The sequence below is a fragment of the Neolamprologus multifasciatus genome, chromosome 15 (genome assembly GCF_963576455.1).
Source record: "Neolamprologus multifasciatus chromosome 15, fNeoMul1.2, whole genome shotgun sequence".
Taxonomy (NCBI): domain Eukaryota; kingdom Metazoa; phylum Chordata; class Actinopteri; order Cichliformes; family Cichlidae; genus Neolamprologus; species Neolamprologus multifasciatus.
The window spans coordinates 14,623,897-14,644,590 of NC_140453.1; the positions used below are offsets into that span (position 1 = coordinate 14,623,897).

General features: G+C 38.6%; 1 protein-coding gene across 1 annotated transcript in view; it reads left to right on the forward strand.

The window, feature by feature from the left end:
• The first annotated feature begins 6,988 nt into the window (after window positions 1-6,988).
• The window catches only part of kcnk3a (potassium channel, subfamily K, member 3a), a 53,474-nt gene continuing 39,768 nt past the window's right edge, over window positions 6,989-20,694 (forward strand). The window contains exon 1 of the mRNA XM_085132978.1: window positions 6,989-7,461. Coding sequence (XP_084989104.1) covers window positions 7,179-7,461 — 283 coding nt within the window. The 5' untranslated portion in view covers window positions 6,989-7,178. The remainder of the gene's footprint in view (window positions 7,462-20,694) is intronic.

The following is a 20,694-nucleotide window of genomic DNA, read 5'->3' on the forward strand; positions in this document are numbered from 1 at the left end:
TTTTATTTACTTATGAGCTATTGCTATACTTAAATTTACACAGCCTCCTGCAGCTTGTTGCACACCTTCCTGACTGAAGAATTATAAAGTATCATTATGTATAGTTATGTTTTTCTAAGTTTTTTTTTCTTTTTTAGAACCATTACTTTAGTATAAGTAGCAATAAAACACCTCATCTTACCAACATACAACTGTAGATTACTCTGCATAGAAATGTTCCCTATTGGTATGATATAGATCAACATTATAATTGCAGATTTAAAGAAGTAAAAACATTTTTAAAATAAATCACAACTGAATTTAAAGTCTTTGAGCCCTGTGATTTGGGTAATTGTCAATATCTACAGGAGAACTGATATGGATTCCAATGTAAACACAGTGAAGCAGACTTAATTCTACTTCCAGAGACCGTAGCCAGATGCGGCCACAAGATGGCAGTGATTTAAAGAATGGATGCCAACAAGAAACTCGGTGCGTTCCAGCTAGAATTTCATGTTCCCAGTTGCCTTCACAATCCAAGATGGCAGTAGTGCACCCCAACCTTTTGTACCCCACCTTTTAATCTGTGCAGCCATTGTTGTGCCACTGGAGTCCTGTGCGACAAGAGAACGTCAATCTACCTCAAGACGAAAGTCTACAAGTCGAATGTGCCCTCAGTGGCACTGTACGGGTCAGAGTGCTGGCCAGCGATGAGCAAGCACGAGCAAGTTCTTCACATCATGGAGATGAAGATGCTGAGGTGGCCCCTGGGTCTCACACGACTCGACCGAGTGATGAATGAAGATGTCAGGAAACTTTATGAACCGCTAGGAAAGAAGAAGTCATTGTTGTGTATTTGTGACTCATTAAATAAACCATACACAGAGAAATGACCAGTCACTGTCTGTGAATGGGATGCAGTGATGTTTTGAAGCACAAAAAAACAACAAGAAAACCCCAAGCATTACGCTGTATTACCAGTGATATAATGGATCTATCTTGCTAAGGAGCAAAAAAATTTTTCCGACATATTACTGGACAACACTCAGCTCCAACACGCTCTGAGGTATATAGAATGCATTTGAGGCAGAACCCTTTCTTAGATGAAAGAAGAGAGATCACCTTCACTTTGTTATTTTTTAACTGAGGTATAGAAAAGTACTGCTTTCCTTGCTTGCACTAATGGAAGGACTAACTCCTGTCAAAGTCAAGATGAGGTTTGCCAACTTTTTTAGAAGGTCATAGCACTTCTTCCTGTTCAGATGGAGTCACGCACAGCTGCCTGCTTACCTTCCTACATCTATTGTTTCTCCTACTTAACTTTGAGTGAGTGCTCTGAGATCATCAGAGTGCCTTTGCACATCACAGAGGACACATTTCAGAGAGGATCTCCTCTAACTGAAGACCTGTTTGAGTGAGAGGGGATGACTCACAGGTAAATCAGTTTAAAGATGCACAGCAAATATGGTGTGACTCATTATATCTGGTGTTTTCCCCTCTGTCTCCTTGACTTACTAAGTAGTGCAATTAGTAAATAGCATTTTGCAGTATAATGCTATAAACGCTTTAAACGGAATCGGGAGATTCCGTTTAAAGCTGAGTCATTAAAAAGTGTTTACAATTGAGACATTGGTATTAAAGACCCAGAACCTAGAATAAATAAAACAGCTGAAAATCCATGTCTAATGACCTTTAAATCTGTTTTTCTTGGTTGATATTTGCCATTAGGAGCTAAACCAGTGTGGTTTTTAACATTTCTGAAAATCCATGATGTTCAAAGTACATCAAAGCTCTGACTTCTGTGTGGAGCCTCTTCAAAATCGTAGTAATGAGGGTTCAGTTTCGATGCCCTGCTTAAACTGCCGCAGGTCAAATCCTAAAACTTTTTATGACGGGCCCATAGCTGCAGGAAGTGCTCAGACTCATGAAGATGTATTGGTGATTAAACAGTGGAGCGGGAAAAAAACCTGATCAGCCTGCTGCAGGTCTGCAGGACTTTGCAGCTGAGGCCAGTTCTCAGCTTAAACATAATAAAATACAAAATAAAGAACACCAACCAAACAAGCCTCACATTAAAACTGTTAGTGTTCTTAATGAATTGTCAAATCTAATTACGTCCATAATTTTTTTCTTTAGAAAACCCTCAAACCTAGCAGGTTTTATTTTAACTCTATTGTTAGAGTTAGAGTTAGCAGGTTTTATTTTAACTCTATTGTTAGACGTTCGTTTTTCTAGTCTTTTAAAGCATCAAATTAATGTTTAGCTAAAATCAGTTTAGTAGTAGAGGGAAAGAAAAAAGTTCATATCGTAAGTCAGTGTGATATTTAATAGTACAAGACTATAGTAACTGTGTGTTTTTATAGAATATTTTATGTTTTAACCCTGAAATAGATAAGTGGAAGAAAAAGGATGCATTTAGCAAAAGTTATTATGTAGACCCAAAATGCAGGACACCCTAGAGGCACATCGGCAAAGCATAAATAAAGGAGGAAAAGGGCATTCTAGATAGAGAACAACAAATCTCCAAAAGACAATGAATTGCACAGAAGACCTCGGTAAGAGCATAAGGTAAAATGCACAGGAGGGTGAAAAGAAGTTTGTGTATGGTGTTTGTTTATTTGCTCATTTGCAGAAAATCTAAAAAGGTTTAAAAGCAATGTGGTGGAGAGCACTCTCCACCATTTGACCTTAGAACTGAAGAAGCTTCTCGGATGAGAGGTGAAACGTCTTCAAGTAACTTAAAGAAGTCCAGACGCTTTTCTTTGCAAGATCCTTTGACTACGATGACCTGGATGACTGAGAACCTTCACAGACAATGTGAAAAGACAATCAGACAAAGAGAAAGGCAGTGGGTGCAGTTGAAGTGTCAGTTTTGCTTATGAAGGTTCCTGAGTGATAAGACCAAGAAGTATCTGCATGGCAGCCATAATAAACTATTCAAATTCTCTCCGCTCTTGGAAAATCTTACCTGCAAGCCATCATCTGTAGCAACAAGCCAGCATTTAAGGACGAGCCCAAGCCTCTACTCCTTGCCAGATTTTCTGCTACCTTATCCTGGTGAATCAGGGCCCAAGCACTGTTAGACCTGTGTAAATTTCTCCTCGTTTTAACGTAGCCACCACCTTTTATTGCGTTTACATTATTTTAATTATCTTGCATTCTTTATCGAACAGGTGTCTCCATAGTGTAGTGGTTAACAGATTTACTTGGTCACAAATACCCTCTGGTGTTGTATCAGGATGAAGAATAGTTGAAAGTAGATGATTGGTCTTTTTTTGTTGTTCTAAATACTGACTATAATAGGCTACATTAATATAAAATATAATCCTTTCAACTATTAGTTTCCCAAACCCATCAGTTTGCAACATTTATTTTGCAATTAAAGATTTTGAGAGGGATAGAAACCCTGTTACAAGATTTTACATTGTGTTAATCATTCTTCTTGTGTACACATGATTAAAATATTATAATACAATAATATAAAGCATTGCTATTCACAAAAAAAAAAAAAAATATATATATATATATTTAGTTATTTTGTTAAAGTGCAGGTACTTTTAATCATGTAGTGAGTCTCTACCTTTCAAAAAACATTATTTAAAATAAATAGTCACAGGTTTGATCAAAGTGTCATGGATTAATTGACGTATTGATCGGCTGAGGCAGCACTTCGGTTTGTGAAGGGAGGATTTATTCAGGCTCAGTCACGGTTGACTTGACTGACCTGTTTATTGAAGCCAGAGCTATTTTTAGCCTGGCTCACGGTGTGGAACTTAAGATTGGCCAGAATCTATCAGTCAGTAATCGAGGCAGCGACGTGCAGTACAGATGTCATCGTCTGTCACAGGCTGGCAGAGATAAAGTTAGAGATACAGAAAGGTCGTCGAGTTCCAGACATGCTGTGTGTTATTTCTCAGAAATGGCTCACTGGGGAGTTAACAACTAGTCTCACATTCACACAGAAATAGGCTTTATATAGCTAAAAATCAGAAGAAATACAACCACTTTATTCCCTGAGAAAAAAAATAAGCTATTCCTCTTGCTTGGTATGTCTGTGTTCCTGTGTTAAAACATTTATTTGAGGCAGCGACGTGCAGTACAGTAATTTGTAAGTAAAAATGAGCATTAACTAAATAACTGAAAGCAGCAAAATCAAGATTGCTCGATATCCCTAAACAGTGGCTGCATCTCCCGCTGACGTACAACATGTCAGAGAAACACTTACTGGAAACCAGTGACTCTGGAGGTCATTAAATTTGGCCCAAGTGGACTTTTCACTTGACATTTTGTCCATTTCTGTTTGCGTTATTGCCGTCATGACTTCTGTCTCAGCTTAAACATTATTTACTTCTCGCACACCTCTTGTGGCTAAATTACCCCTCAGTCTAAACATGGAATATTTCAGTAATGCTGAAAACTCTGAGGAGCAGCTTCTGGTTTTGCCTTGGCGAGCTGGGAAAAGCTGGGGTCGAAGAGCAGACTTTAGAGTTTTTATTGGAGCCGAAAAAACAGCTGGATACTGTGGAAATGTTCTGGTGAGTCATGTTGAAAGCATCGGTTATAGATGGACATGAATCCTTGATGCAATAAAACCATCTCACAGCTCCCAGCAGTGAATGTGAATGAAAAAGTTTGTTTGTTTTTTTTTTAAACCCCCAGCTGCTCTGCTGAAGTAGGTCAGTAGTCACCAAAAGCAGCTGTGGTCTGTCAGGAATTCACCTGATTCCATCTTAAAAGAAAATGGGCTGCACTATGTTTCTATGTCCGATGTCTTTTTTCTGGAATTTAAGTTTTTTTTTCAAATTGTAGTTTGAGCATGGAACTTCATTATATGGCTAAACTAACAATTATTGTCCATTATTAATGAACCTGATCATTACTGCCTGTATAATTCAGGTAATAGACGATACAATTGTGATACGTGTTCATCAAAGCTGAAAACTGAGTTTGCTGAAGAAAACAGCTTGGATTTTTTTAATGCTCTCCATGGTTCCCCCTTTTTAAATCTTGCCTGCTTAAAATTTAAGTTTCTACACAACTTTAATATTTCCCCCCTTTAAAAAATGTAGTGGAGTAGCTTTACATACAATATTTTAAGCCAGGCCTCTGCAGCAGAATTCAGGTATGTGGGTCCAGTGAGATATACCATTTCTTGGTTACTTTTTAGAGTGACATAATTAGCAAGGAGACAGGCAAAAAGATGTTGACACTGAAGTACTGCTTTTATAATCTGTATTTTTTTTCCATGAATAGTTAGTGTAGCTATGAAACCTGGAAGCAGAGTACTTGCAAGATTAAAAAAACAGAGAGAGAGGCAATACGTTGCAATGAGTGCACAGCATGCTGCTACAAGTGCACGAGATAGAATTAGTTCTTTATTGTTTTATGCAATAAAGATAAATTCACTTTTATTTTTGGCCTAAAACAGCCAAGCAGAGGTTTTAAAAATAAAAACATTAAAATAAAACGACACTCTTTTTGTTCATGTTCAGAGGCTATTATGACTTGTATCCTACAAGTTTTTCAGGGGTAAGGGGTTGCTTTAGGTAACAAAACCCACATTGTTTAAAGATCATTATATGGTACTTTCAGCTTCTCTGGTATTTCCCAAATGGTTGCGCCAGCAGATGGATCAGCATGTTGATTTTTCACCAGATGACATAGCCCTGCTATTTATCAGGACTTGGAACTGGCACAAGGAGTACACTAGCTTGTGGCTCCTGAGGCTGTGTTTGCGTATTCCTCTCTGTCACATTTAAGGTGAAAGTGCAAATAAACAAATCTCATCTCAAGCCAATGCAGAGCATTTCAGTATTCATCACAAATTCACTGGCTGAAGTTTTAAATCCTTCATATTTGCTTTTGTGGTTAGAGTTCAGCATGTACAGAGAGATTTTCAGATTTATAGTAAATCAGGTAATAGATCATACTATACATTTCTTCTTTTAGCTGCTCTCTTTAGAAGTTGCCTGAGTTACTCATTTGCTTCCATTTCACCCTATCCCAAACATACTCTGTCCAGCCAATGCTCTGCATGTCCTCCTTTACTACATCCATGAACCTTCTCTGTGGTTTTCCTCTTTTCCTCCTGTTTGGCAGCTCCATCTTAAACACCCTTTGTCCAATATTTCCATCATCCTTCAACTGTGCATGACCAAACCACCTTAGGCCTGCCTCTCTAACTTTGTCTCTAATCCGTTCGACCTGAGCTGTCCCCCTGGTATGTTCATTTCTAATCTTGTCATTCCTAGTCACTCCCACTGAAAATCTTAGTATCTTCAGCGCTGCCTCCTGTCTTTGAGTCGGTGCCACTACTTCCAAACTATACATCATAGCAGGTCTCACGTCCATCTTGTAAACCTTTCCTTTCACTCTCGCTGCTGTCCTTCTGTCACAGATTCCCCCCTAACACTCGTCTCCTCTGGCTCCACGAGGCAAACAGATAATTCTGTACAATATTTCCAAACTGTTATTGATTGTTAAGTAGCATTTGTTTTACATTTCATTTGTATCTCATTAAAAATGATTTTCTATAAGAGGTTTTTCTTTACTGAGAAGTAAAAGTAAAGAACTGACACCAGGGTTATTAAAAGAGTTACTCTTCACCTATCTACTAGTGTCTGTAAATCCTGTAAAAACATTTTGCATGTGGATGTCTTGGGTTATTCATATTTTTTTTTATGATAAATAAAGTAAAAGGAAAAATTAAATAGTCAAAAATCAAGGGTTTTTTGCATTTTTCCTTTTTTCTTGGTTCACATGTAACGTTTTTTTTTTCTTGTAACTTAAATACCTGAAAGATTTTTTTTTAAAGTGAAATTATTTATCCTCCATTTCTTTTCCCCTAATGTAGGCATACAATTTTTCGCTGTGCTTCAATAAAGGCTGACGATTTTTTAGTAGCAGTATTCTCAGTTTCTCGGTGAGTCCACAGTATTTCATAAGGAGAATTAAAATGGGATACATGCAGTCGGAGAGAGAGTGTGTGTGAGAGAGAGGTGGGATGGATGCGTGGAGGGGGGTGGGTTGGTGGGTGAGGGAGGGAGGCGTGGTGCTGAATGAACAGCTCCTCGGCTCATAAAGTAATCAGAGAGCTCCTCCGCTCCGTCAGAGCAGCACAGCCATGAGCCAGCCGAGTTCCCCGTCCTCAAGACCCGCTCTGACACTCCGCCTGTCCCCCTAACACACACCACACCACCATGAAGAGGCAAAACGTGAGGACCCTCGCCCTCATCATCTGCACCTTCACCTACCTGCTCGTGGGAGCCGCGATCTTCGACGCCCTGGAATCTCAGGAGGAGACGACCCAGAGGATGGAGCTGCACCTGAAGAAAGGGGAGCTGCTCCAGACATTCAACTTGTCCTCGGAGGACTTCGACAAGCTGGAAAAAGTGGTGCTGCAGCTGAAGCCGCACAAAGCCGGCATGCAGTGGAAATTCGCCGGCTCCTTTTACTTCGCCATCACTGTGATCACGACAATAGGTAAGAGAGCAACTTCTTAGATCTTCTGCGGAAACTCGGACTTTTGTTTGACTCTCGGTTATTGCACAAAACGAAGAAAATTCGTCTCGACTATCAAATAAACCTGTAGTAGACCTAAAAGTGGAGCACAGTTTTAGATTATTGGGAGTATAAAGACAAAACGCGATTGAATATGAGGGAGGAGGTACCCCGATTTAAGTAATTTTTGTCCAACACTGCTGATCGCATTAAAATATGATCACTGCACAACGTCCTGGTCTAATCAGTGATAGCACAGATGAAAGAAACAGAGCATAAAATATCATGTTATTTAAAAACATATCAATGCAACAGGTTTATAATAAAATAGATACAGCCAAATCTGCCAGGAGACATGAAAACCGAGTATTTTAAGAGTATATGAAGATAGCGTGTGTGTGTGTGTGTGTGTGTGTGGGGGGGGGGGGGGGGGGTCTTTAACCATAAGGGTTTAAATAATTTATATTTATTTTATTCATAGTTAGTTTGCTACATTTCTGGAAGACTACTGAGGGGCAGGCTCATCCAGACAAGTTCTGCCTCAATATCACAAGTCCTTATGAATACGTGTGTGAGGAAGGTGGGAGAACATTTGGAAAACTTCTGCTGTCAGGAAATACCAAAGGTAACGTAGGAGTGCTGTGCCTGAATCAAAAAAAACAAAAACAAAAAAGTAACCAAAAAGTCAGGTTAGAGCTCACTGGGAAAGCAAGCTTTGAATGTTACATCAGCTGAAAGTGGCCACATTTATTTTGAGTTCCAGCATTATAGAGGATCATTTAAAAGTCAAATTTGAAGCCAATGAGTGCGTAAACGTTAAGTGCAAACTTCTCTCCAAAGAATTATTTTGCTCACAACTTTGTCATTAGACATGAGCTTCAAAAATCTGAAAATCTCTCATGTTGAACTCTAACCACAAAAGCAAATACGAAGGATTTAAAACTTCAGCCAGTGAATTTGTGATGAATACTGAAAAGCTCTGCATTATTGGGACCTTCATATGCCTCTTCATTTGTGCTCAAATGCATTTCTCCTGTTCCGAAGGGTCCAAGGACAACGCCACAAGCCTGGCAGCTCTTTACTCAATTTTTATCAGGCTTGAAAATTAGCCTGTTTGCTTTAGTGGTTTCACTGGAGCTGCCAGTTTCACTGGAGCTGCTTTACTCATTTTCCTCCATAGCACTCTCTGTGCTTTACTCAGTCTGACATCAAATCAGAAATATGGAACTAAAAAAAAACTTTAATTACTGTAATGAATCAAATTGTCTTGTGATCTGAGGCCAGGTTATAGAGTTATAACCATTTGTTTTATCATTATGCTCAAAATAGCCATGAGAAAGTGCATCAGAGTGAAAGGAGGGGTGGTATTGATGCAAATACAGAGAATTATCACCAAATTTGCAGCTCCCTGCAGCTTTAGCACATCCTTCACTGTAAATCTGTCTATACAGTAGATTTCGGCTGCAACAGGTAGCTCTACTCAGTGTAGGTTCTTTAAAATGCAATTATACCCATTGAGAATGATTGAATTCCCATTGAGATCACAATGACATCTTTTACAGGAGAGAAAAGTCGAGGTGGAAGTTGCATACAATCAGAATCACTCTACAAAGTCTGGATTTTCAGGTTGTCAGTTCAGACAAAATATCCTCTGTACAAGGGGGAAAGTGAGAAAATCCTGGTTTCCCCACATAATTCACACCATAAAACACACAGTTAGTAACTTGTGGATGACTATGGTAGGTCATTTAGCAGCTGATGAGCCACATACTTCCCCAGTGATTTGGTAGAGACATAAAACACCGATAAAAAGCAGCGAATGTTAAATAAGTTCAATATTTAGAAAAGTTAAAGCACTGTGCAACAAATTGTTGATCTTTTTTGATATTGCCTGAATTTTCAGAGTCTTTAAACTGTTCACAGATTTAATGCTCTTCCCAGACATACTGAAATACAATATAGCAGAAGTAATGGAGCAATTGATTAGCTTCTGTGTGAACCATGCGTGCACTTAAAGGCTGTTTTAAAACTGCACATTTTGCAATTAAGAAAAATAATTGTACTACCATAGTAAGAAAATGGTTTGCATATGAATATATACCAATAAAATGTTTCATTAGATACTAATAATTCAAAAACCATATTCAGTATAAGTCATAAACCATAGTTCTTAAAAAGATAAGCTACCTCTGTTACTAGACAGCCAAAGTGGCAAATTCAGATTGTTGTGTTTGCTCATAAAGTCATATTTTTATAGATTACACAACCTCATTTATTTCTATACATTTTTTAAAAAGGCTTCACTGTCTCCCTACATCACATTGTCCTTATCGGTCAGAAGCTGTTCTTATCTTCGTCTCCTTTCTGAGTCTTCCTCCTGTATTTAGTGACTGGGGCAGCAATGACTATTGACCTGTGACTTGTAACCCTATCAGTTGCAGGCAACTAATTGCACACTACCCCAGCCCCCGGGTGGCTGTAACTGCATTCTGTAATTGCGAGCCTCGAGGCTGCTACAAATACAGTGATTGGCGTTTCAGTCTGCCATTAAGTATTAATGACAACACCAGAGCCTCGCTGTTCCACTGGACTCCTGGCACATAAAATCAACAGTACGGACACTGTACTGTACACATAATATCACGCAGCCGTGGCTTATAGCAAAGTCCAATATTGCTCCAGGATATGAGAGTGGAACGCCTAATTTGTTAAGCTGAAGCGTAAAAATAGACAAGAACCTCTTAAATCCTCGCTTATTCTTTGAATCTATAATTAAAGTCATTTTCAGAATGAGGCCTCAGGACTTTCCGCTCCAACACAGGACACCCCCAAGGACCAGAGAGCTCAGTATGATGTGCAAACAGCTCAGTATCAAGAATAAAATGGGGAATTTTCCATGTCAACTGCCAGCTAGCACATGACAGAATCAGTCCCTGCAAGCCGTAATGATAATTAAGGGTAAATCAATGAGCCACAATATTAAAATCACTGAAAGGAGAAGGTAATAACAGGGATCATCTTGATACAATGTAATGTTGTGCTAAATACCCCAAATGACTTAAAAACATTTCAAAGACTTTGAGTAATTGACTCATTTGTGTGATACACTAGTACCAGTACATTAAGTTCCCACCCTGACCTTCGGGAACAAAAGGCCCTACAGTCAGAACACTCTTTGAGGTCCTACATCCAAGCCACGATTTAGCATTACAAGGGGGAATTGCACAGTATTAGACAGGTGGTTTTAATGTTTTGGCCGATCCATGTAACTGACAAAGGCAGGAGAAGCTACAGGCAGTAAGCACACATCGTTTTCTAAAAGAGAAAAGGGAAGGAAGAGGTTGGGGTGTATATTTACTAACCCAACTGTGGGAGTAATATGGAATCAATGTGGGATACACCTCCAAGGAAAAAACTAAATGAGCTTTGGGCAAGAAAATGCTCTCTAAATGCCAGCTGGGGAGCGCCTCTGCACGATTTCGAACTGAGTATTATAAAATGTGGGGGTTCACGGGGATCTGAAACAGAGTCATCTTCCCTGTATCCTCACCCACCCTAGGGGTGAACTTCTTATCACTGCCACACCACAGGGCAAACCTTGAACTCTACCAGGCAGAGGACTATTACATAACACAATCTGAAAGAAAGAAAGAAGGACACGGGCATACAATTGGAGGTCATGAGAAGCAGTCGTGGGCAGATGGCCATAATATAATATGTTGACTTACACTATAGAAGTCTTTGTGTAACAAGCAATATGATATCACTGTATGATTACACAAGCCAAATTAAATGGTTGGTTTGCCGGAATTACGCTCACGCATTCACTGAATTGACTTTCACTGAATTCAGACAGAATTCCGCAGAAAGAAAACAAATTATATTTATTGTTCTCACAAGTTTAAAAAAACACATTTAAAAAGCAAAAATAAAAAACTAAGAATTTTTCTATTAGTGTTGTATGGAAGGCCATTTCTGCCACAAAAAAAAAAGTATCCATAACTCAAAATTTCAACTTACTAATTAAAAATTTTGAGAAAAGTAACTAGAAATTTTGAGTTAGCTCTGCCAATCAGTAATCTACGTGAATGACGTCATTTTCTTGTTACCCGGCAGGATATGGTGCAGAGGAACGCACACTCAAAACCAGATCACAACAAACTGGCCCTTTCAAGAGTACATTTGCTGATAGTAACACCCTGTGATTCAAGCTAATAACACAAGGATTTCATTATTTGTGAAGCCCCGCTGAAAATACTCAGCAATTTGTGCATTCATGACTGGCTATAATACTGGTAGCTTAGCTGTAGCATTTGTAGCTGAGGGCTTCAGCTTCCAGGTAACAAGGAAATGACATCATTCACATAGATTACTGATTGGCAGCGCTGAATCGAAATTTCACGTTACTTTTCTCAACATTGATGTTTTTGGATGTTTGATAGAAATCACATTTGGTGTCACATATACAGTGAAAGCTGCTCACATCACAGATGCACAAGATGTTCTTTAACACTGGTCCTGTGATGCACAGCAACAGACAGAGACCAATTTCTGCAAACTTCAATCTTTTAATCAGCCTAATCAGGATGTTGTAGTGTCTAAATGGAACAGAAATGAAATTATCTGGCACCAGGGGCGATTCTAGGATCAGAGCTTTGGGGGTGCTGAGCACCCAGAGAGCTGCCCATCCAGGCAAGGTAAACTTTACTCATCACAATGAGACTTCTTCCCCATCTCTGTCAGTCCCTGCATCCCTAAATGCCTCCAGTTGTCCCGAGTTCTGTCTGACTGCCTCCTTGGTGCATTTAAACCCCTGTTCCTCCCTGTCCTCATCGTCTGTTGTCTTCATCTCCATTATCAGTCATCATAATTTTACCCTCTCTGTGGAAGTCTGCAAATTTCTTTATTAAATCATAAGTTTCTTAAATTCATCAAGTCTCTCTGTGCCTGGGTCCTTGTCACAAAGCATGACATCACTGTTTTGTACATTTGAACACAATTTAATCCCCACATTTTTGAAAGAATAGCAAAACACTTTTTTGAAAAGTCTGTAACAAAACCATCAAATCTGATCGAGGTTATTAAAATGCTGCCAAAGAAGAATGGATTGGAATTTAAAAAAAATACATATCCTAACCTTAGTTACTGGGGAAAAATGATAAATGATGCTCATAGTGAGTAAAAAGTAAACTGTGTGCATTTTTTAGACAGAGATTCACTTCTAAAGTGTATGTATAATACAATACAGATACATAAAAAATACACTCCAAAAATAGAAGAGTCCTTGAAATATACAAAATATTATTAGAAAATGGAGACACTTGGCCTTTGGTACAATGTATACAATGTATGAAAAGATCTTTACTGCAGATACTACTATGGCTCTGCAGATTTTTTCTTTTCTTCTAACCTATGTCGCCTCACCTTGAGGTTGGTAAATCTGTCTATTACATTTTGGTGGTCAAGTCTCTCACGCATCTCTTTCTCAACTGACATCACAGCCAGGTGCTGGAGTCTGCTTTGACCCATGGTCCTTCTCAGCCAGGTATGGAGCTGACTCAAGACACTAAAAGACCTTTCACAGCTACAGCTGCTAACTGGGTTTGTTAGGGCAACCTGAATAACAGTTTTCAGTTTGGGGACGATCTGATTATCCAGAAGATTGTACAATGTTAACATATCTGGAATGGCACCAGCCTCACTCTTGAGCTTTATAAAGTCTTTGGCAACCGTGACTTCCTCTGACTGAAGCTCAATATGGTAATGCAGTGCCAGGGCTGACAACCCAGTTTGTTTTGCAGATTCTGTATGTTCCCCTCTTTCCTCTCTCCCTCTTTGGACTGACAATCTGTACACACACACACACACACACACACACACACACACACACACACACACACACACACACACAACAGGAGTTATAAGGTTAATGGGCATCCAGTCAGTTAGCTAGTTAGTACCTTGGGTTCAATATCGGCATATGCACATATGGCAAAATAACCAGTTTCTCTCATTACATTTCAAACAGGACAGTGGTAACAACAGCAGGCTACGGACAATGTTAAGTTTTAGATTTTAAATAGGCTGTATACATTTCAATGAGATCAACAGGGCAGTCAAATATCGCTAATTTTACTACAGAGCAAACATCGTCGGAAAACACGTTTTCAACTAGGGCTGCCACAAACGATTATTTTGATAGTCGACTAGTCACTGATTATTTTTGCAATTAGTCGACTAATCAGATCATGCATCCATTGGATGTACAGCGTACAGCTTATTGCACCAGAATGCATCTGCTCTCATATAACTATCATTAGCTTACAGCTCTAAGTGTTTAAGGTATGTGCTAACTAAAAATAAAGACAAGATGATAGTTTATTAAATTTGAATGAAATTTGCAGATTGTTTCGGTGAAGTTTAATAAACTCATTGTTATCTAAAATATAACGGGACACCGGAGTATATTCTCGAGCATCTCACACTTCTGATAATCAGTTGTCTGCTTGACGTTTATTCAGCTGTGTAAAAACTATAACTTTAATCTCAGCCTAACCGATTTACTCAGGAACAAATAAAATACTAAAAAAAGCCCAACAATAACATTTTTAAGTTATCTAAGTGATTTATATATGTTTAACCTGAGTAGCGAAAGACCGCAGTGGGTTTGAAAGCGATTTGCCGGGAGTCCGGTGTTCTCACGGGCTCTAGAGAGCCTTGCCCCCGGCTAGCTATCAAGCTAGTGGGTAACAGACGTCTCTGAAAACGTCGGAGCGCTTTTGAAAATATTTGGTGTCTTGATAAACTGAGCAGATATTTGAGGTTTACACAGCTACATTCTCGCCTGAAAATATGCTAAACGTTTATTTTGTGACCCAGAAAGAATAATAAGAGTAATATTAAAACTAACTAGCTGGCACCATTGTTGTAAACTGAGCTGGGCTGCGCTATGAATTCTGGGACACAGCTCCTTCTTCTTCTTCGGGGTTTAACGGCAGCTGGCATCCTTGTACATGCAGTGCTGCCATCTTCTGTTTCAGTCCGTTATTACACTCATAAATTCTACTACTTGTTCCTGCGTCTTTTGTGATCTTACAAAGCTTCAAACGACGCGTCGACTATTAAATCAGTCGTTGATGATTTTGATAGTCGACGTAATCGTGACTAGTCGACTAATCGTGGCAGCCCTATTTTCAACACTGCAGGTTACCTGGTGTAATGTTTTTCAGTTAAAAAGAAACATGGTCTGACTCCTACCTAACTATATAAAGAGTAACTGAAAGTTAAATGCAGCTAATATGTCCTGTTTTAAGCCAGGCACTTCCACCTCTGCTCCGCTGCGTCTCAGCCACCATCGCTCTGGCAGCAGTGTTGCCAACTCCTCAGTAAGGAAAATCGCTATTGGCTGTCCTAAAAGTTGCTAGAAGTCGCTAAATGACTAATCACCTAATTTGCATAATTGGTCATGCTAATGTAATTGTAACCTACGCTGCTGGAGAGAGAAATAACATCGTGGGCGAGACATAAAGTGAGCAAAAAACGTCCTAAATGCATTTAGAATTTATTTAGAACTACAAATTAAATTTCTTTTAGCAATTATTGTTTTTTTAATGTCACAATTCCAACCCTGCTCCTTTACCCGGGCTTGGACCGGCAAAAGTGACCCGAAATAGGCACTCTGGTGGAGTTACTGTGTGTGTGTGTGTTTATAAGTAGTTTTAAACCTGATCCAGAGTAAATCCAAGAGTAAAAGAAGAACTGACTGCGTTACAGCACCCGCTGCTTGTTGAGAGTAAAAGCGATATGCGCTTTCACGTCTTTTTTTAGCGACTTTTTTTTTTTTTTTTTTTTTAGAAAAAAAGGGGGTCTAGGGGGTCTGAAAAGTCGCTAAATATAGCGACAAAGTCGCTAAGTTGGCAACACTGTCTGGCAGCAACGGCGCTAAAGCACAAGTAGGAGAGAGCCGAGCTGGAACAAACCATTTTGGGAGGGGGGAGGGGTTATCTATACTTTTGTTGTTAAAATGTTCCATCTCAATTAAGTACTGTATGCTTTTTATACTTTTAGTAGTGTGTCCCACAAACAGCAAATATTTTCAAAAAAAGTAAGACATCTTTGGGGGTGCTTTGATTCATTTTGGGGGTGCTGAAGCACCTCCAAAACTGGGCTAAAATCGCCCCTGTCTGGCACCAAACCACAACAGCAGTCGCATCAAGGCACTTCATTCTGTAAGATAGTGATCTTACAATAATAGAGAGAGAACCCAACAATCAGACAACCCACTTTGAGCAAACACCAGGCGACAGTGGGAATGAAAAAATACCTTTTAACAGAAAGAAATCTCCAGCAGAACCAGGTCCAGGTAGGTACTCTGCTGTGACTGGTCATGGTAAAAAAGACAGCAAAAGTAAACAAAAAATCAACTGACCACACAGCTGAACAGACAGAGCTGTGAGTAAAACAGGAAGCATCTGACCCATCACTAGGTTCAGATTTTGTGACATCACTGGCACCTCACCTCCCTACTTATATGGTCTTTGAAACACCGTAATAAACTTTATAATAACTTCCCAAATAATGTTTATAGGTGCACAAAATACCATTAAGCTGCAATTTTTTAAAAATTTTAGAAGATTTTGTTTTTGTAAATTTGTAGCTTTACAAAGATCTAATATTTTCATGCAAACTAAATATTAACCAACTGATCAACATTATTTACCACAATTCCTTTTTAACACTATAAAACAAGCTGGTGCATTTTAATTTAATGCAGTTCTGAGTGTCAAGACAAACCTACAATTGAAATGAGACTTTTTTTTTCTTTGTTTTAACAACCCTAACCCTAGCAACTACCAGGAAGTACCCTAGCAACTACCAGGAAGTAGTCATGCTGCTCTGTGCACCAGTCAGTGTTTATAAATCCAGACACCTTCACAAAAGCTAACGCAAAGCTGGATAGCATAGTGGTGTGGACTGGGTTTAACTGGGGCCTTTCTGTGTGGAGTTTGTGGAGTGTGGAGAGAATGAATGGATAATACAAGGCTAAATTGTAATTAGATTACATCCAAGGGATTACAAAACTGCATTTTTTCACCTTCTTGTTCAGTTACATCCACCTAAAGCCTGCATAAAAGTGACTGGTCAGTGGAAGTGGAGTTACAGGCAAACTGCAAGGCTTCTTTTACCTCTACTTCCTTTAAAATCTTGTCTCCTACCTACATATTCATGTGCATGACTTTATAGAGATTAACGGTATTGTTAATTCACCATTAACAACAACTTTTCTCTAACCACACTTTAACTACATGAGCAGATACTGAAAAGAAAAATGTTGTCTGCAACATATGTTCATAAAATAATTATTACAATATATTTAGATTATCTGTTTTAAACACTTGGACCACCTAAAAGAAAAAGAAACAAGCCTTTTCTAAAACATGTCCCATAATGGTGTGCCTTTTCTGACCCAATGACAGCTTGGACAAGCTCAAGCCTTCTCATAAGCCTGAATTTAATCAGCAATCAGTGGAAGAAATCTTTCTTTGCAGTTGCTGCTTCCTCTCTCCAACACCATCATATAAGTAACTACAATTTTCTGAGGTGATTTAATCATGCAAAAAGTCTCATAAAAGACAGAAAATTCAACAGGAACATGTCCCAGTAACTCTGAATAAACCGCAGACCTCACTGTGAGTTATGGAGCTGGTTCCAGATGGAATACTCTCATTAAAAGCACACTCTTCAGTAAATCATTCACTAGAATGAGGAAAACATAACTGGAAAGAGAAGAAAAAAATATGCAGGACAGAAAAAAAAATGCATGAACGAGCTAATTGAAAATGAATAAATAAAAACCATTTCAACTTCAAATTCTTGTTGATTGAAGTTTTTTTCCTCCCACATGTGTAATATCATATCATGTACCTCAACAAAAAAATAAAAAAATAAAAAAATATCAAGACCTCTGGGGTACTGCTATAGCTCACTTGGTCAAGCAGGTGACCCATACACCGTAAGGCTAGGTTTGAATCTCCACTGTCCTATCCCAAAAAAAGCTAAAAAGACCCCCAAAAATCAACATCTGTATTTTCTTTTCATGTCTTTCATTGGGCTATGTCCAGTTCGGTCTGCAAACTATTTTCTGCAACTGTATTATTTAGGTGAATGATGCAAAAAGCTAGTTTTTATTTTGCATTTTCAGCAGAAAATTCAATATTTCAAAAGAGGAAAAAAACAAATAAAAAAATAAGCATTTCTTTTCCTCGGGATCATCTAATATCTAATCCCTGATGTCATTAACCTTTGCTTTGGGCTCATAAAAACATTTTTCTTTTGAATAGGATCTAAACCCACATGGTTATAGTTAGAAAACCATTACTTCAAAAAAAAAAAGAGAGCATGTTTTGCTTGGATTTTTATGACAGTGAATCACCTCTTGTTAAATAGTTCTTGTACAAAGATCATTTGGCTGTTTGCCTATTGTTGATTCAGTAGACGTGAGCTCATTGTCTCAATAGAGACACATCATCATCTGTATCCTTTAAATCTTTAATCTTCTGAGGAGAAAGAAACTGAATCCAAATGTGTGCGGGACATGCTGTCTCTACTAGTCATTATAATCCCAAGATAAAGCCTTGGAGTGTTAAGGAGAATCCCCTAGTTTGTTTGCAGGACATACTCTGCCATCACATTAAAAGTGGCTTGGATCACAGTGCTGAAAGCTCTTCCAGCGCTGGTTTAGTTACTCTGTCACCAGCAGTACATCAGTTCTTGATGTGCTGGGCAGTTACCAAGTGCGTAAGCACATTAGTGTATGCATGTGACGTATGCTGCTGCTTAAAATGAGCAGGCGTGCTCAGCAAATCCTCTCTGGGTCAATGAATCTAATGTTTCTATATGTGGGCTGGCACTGAATAAAATATCTGATCATTTCTCTATCTCCATTGCTGGCAGCAGTTTGATTTGGCAGCAGGCATGAACCCGTCTTTTAGCTGTTGCATAATTATGCACGAGGGCACGTGTTGAATTATTAATGCAATTAATTACTTACATTAGAATCACCATTATTATTCAGTGGGCTTAAGAGGTTAGTGCAGTAAGTGGTTGAGTGCACAAAGAACGTAACTCTCAGCGGATGTTCCTCGTGGGCGCACCGAGACGAATACTTCAGCTCTTCTCAGAGGAGAGCGGAGAAAGTGTCGGCTCTGGGAAGATAAAAGAAGGTGAAGAGACATCAGCAAAGATAAAAACAATTATTTATGTATTTATTTAGTTATTTTTGTTTGACAAATAGTGAACTTTAAAAAAAAAAATTTTTTTGTTAATTTTGAATTTTACTCCACATGTTTCAGTCCAGAGGTGTTACCAGGAAATCATTATCCACCTGTTTTCTTCTGGTTTTCTTATTCAGTGACAGTGGCTGGAGCCTGCCTACATGAGGCGCACAAATACCTACAACTTAAAAAAAATGATTGTACCATCTGCAAGGCTAATGACTCAAAAAGTCATTGGTGTTATGGCCGATGTGATTCCATCTTAGTGTTTGACATGTGCAGTTTCCACTCATTTTGTAGGGAAAGTTTTAACTGAATTCCTAAAACATCAGCATGAGAAAAGAAAACTGGATGCATATCTCCGTCCACTAGTGTTATGCAAGCTCCTTAAGGTCCAAACTCTCTGTGGGTGCCACTCATGGATGAATTAAGGAGAACTGGATACTAAAAATGGTGTCTGCTTGCTTGGATGAAAATTGTTCTCCTGGAGCCCAAAAAGTTTCCAGCTTTGAGGTTTGCTTGTGCAGCAAACTGCACATATGCATTAGTGTTTTCCCTCAGTGGCCCTGAGTGTGGGTTTCTGCTTCCTCCGCTGGCTTTACGTTATGACACACTAGCATTTATATAGTGTTTTTGTATTCTTGCTGCTCACTAAAAGTGCTTTAGAATACAGGCCACATTTAGTCATACATTTCATTCATACTTTATTCTATAGTCATTAATGACTTCATCTTCCTCACGTACTTAATGAAGTTAGTACGTGAGCTAATGATATCATGAAAGAAACAACGTTTATGGGGGGAGAAAAAAAAGAGTAAAGATGCGTACTGTATGAGTGTGAGGGAGGCTATACGGTAGTTGCCACATTACACCCTTCTGGTGTTTTCATTGGCCACAATTTTTACCCATGTCAACTAAACCAAGTCATAGTAATTCCTGGCCTGCATCTGCACATACCTGCAGATTTAGACATAGACAAAATTCAGGCGTTTCAGTCCTGCTGCAGGAGATGTATAACATCTAACACCATGCAGGCTTTCTTTACGAACATTTGTAAAAGAAACGCTCATTCTAAACAACAACTAACTTCCAGTGTAGTACTGTAATAGGATGCCACCAGTGCAACAAGTCAGTTTGTGAAATTTCTTCCATATCAGAGATGAGTTTCCGACCTCCTTTGGCATTAACATCAGCACAAAAACTGTGCATCAGGAGCTTCGTAGCATGGGCCGAGCAGCTGCAGTAGATGGCAACCATAGAAAATGGTTTGTGCAATTAAAAACAGGATGAATGATGAGTAATAACTTAATGACAAATGTGCACAAGATGAGTATCCGCTGTGCTTTTCTAGCACATGTGCATGTCGCACCAATTTACCAGATGCCCATGACAAACTAACAAAATAACTCAATGACAAAATAAAGAATTTATTTTAAGTGTCAAAATTTATGCAAAATTCATTTTCATGTGGATTTTTATGCACAAACTGAAAGTGTGACGGAAACACAATGAACATGTAGAGCACACAGTCTTCTGTGACAAGTCACGTGTCTAATCAGATTCAAGAAATCCTTTTTTAATCACATTAAAAAGGGAACAAGCTTTATTTTGGTTTGCAGCCTTTTTCATCCTTCAGGTCGCTTTGCACTTTATTAATAACTAATCAAGATCGTGTGTTTTCTCTAAATTAAGGAGAAGAAGACACGTAAGATGACAGCTGTATTCCATATTAACACTTGAATTATTTTTTAATGCTGTTGATACATAAATGATTTTTAATGAATCCTTGTTTTTTTTTATTTCAAAATGTCAGCGTTGCTCTTATAATGAGAACTCCCGAAACACAGTTTTCAAATGAAAAATAGTCAAATATTATAAAACTCATTTACAGCAAATAAATAAAGAATAGTTATAATCAACCAGAGTGGTTTTAGTTTACAGT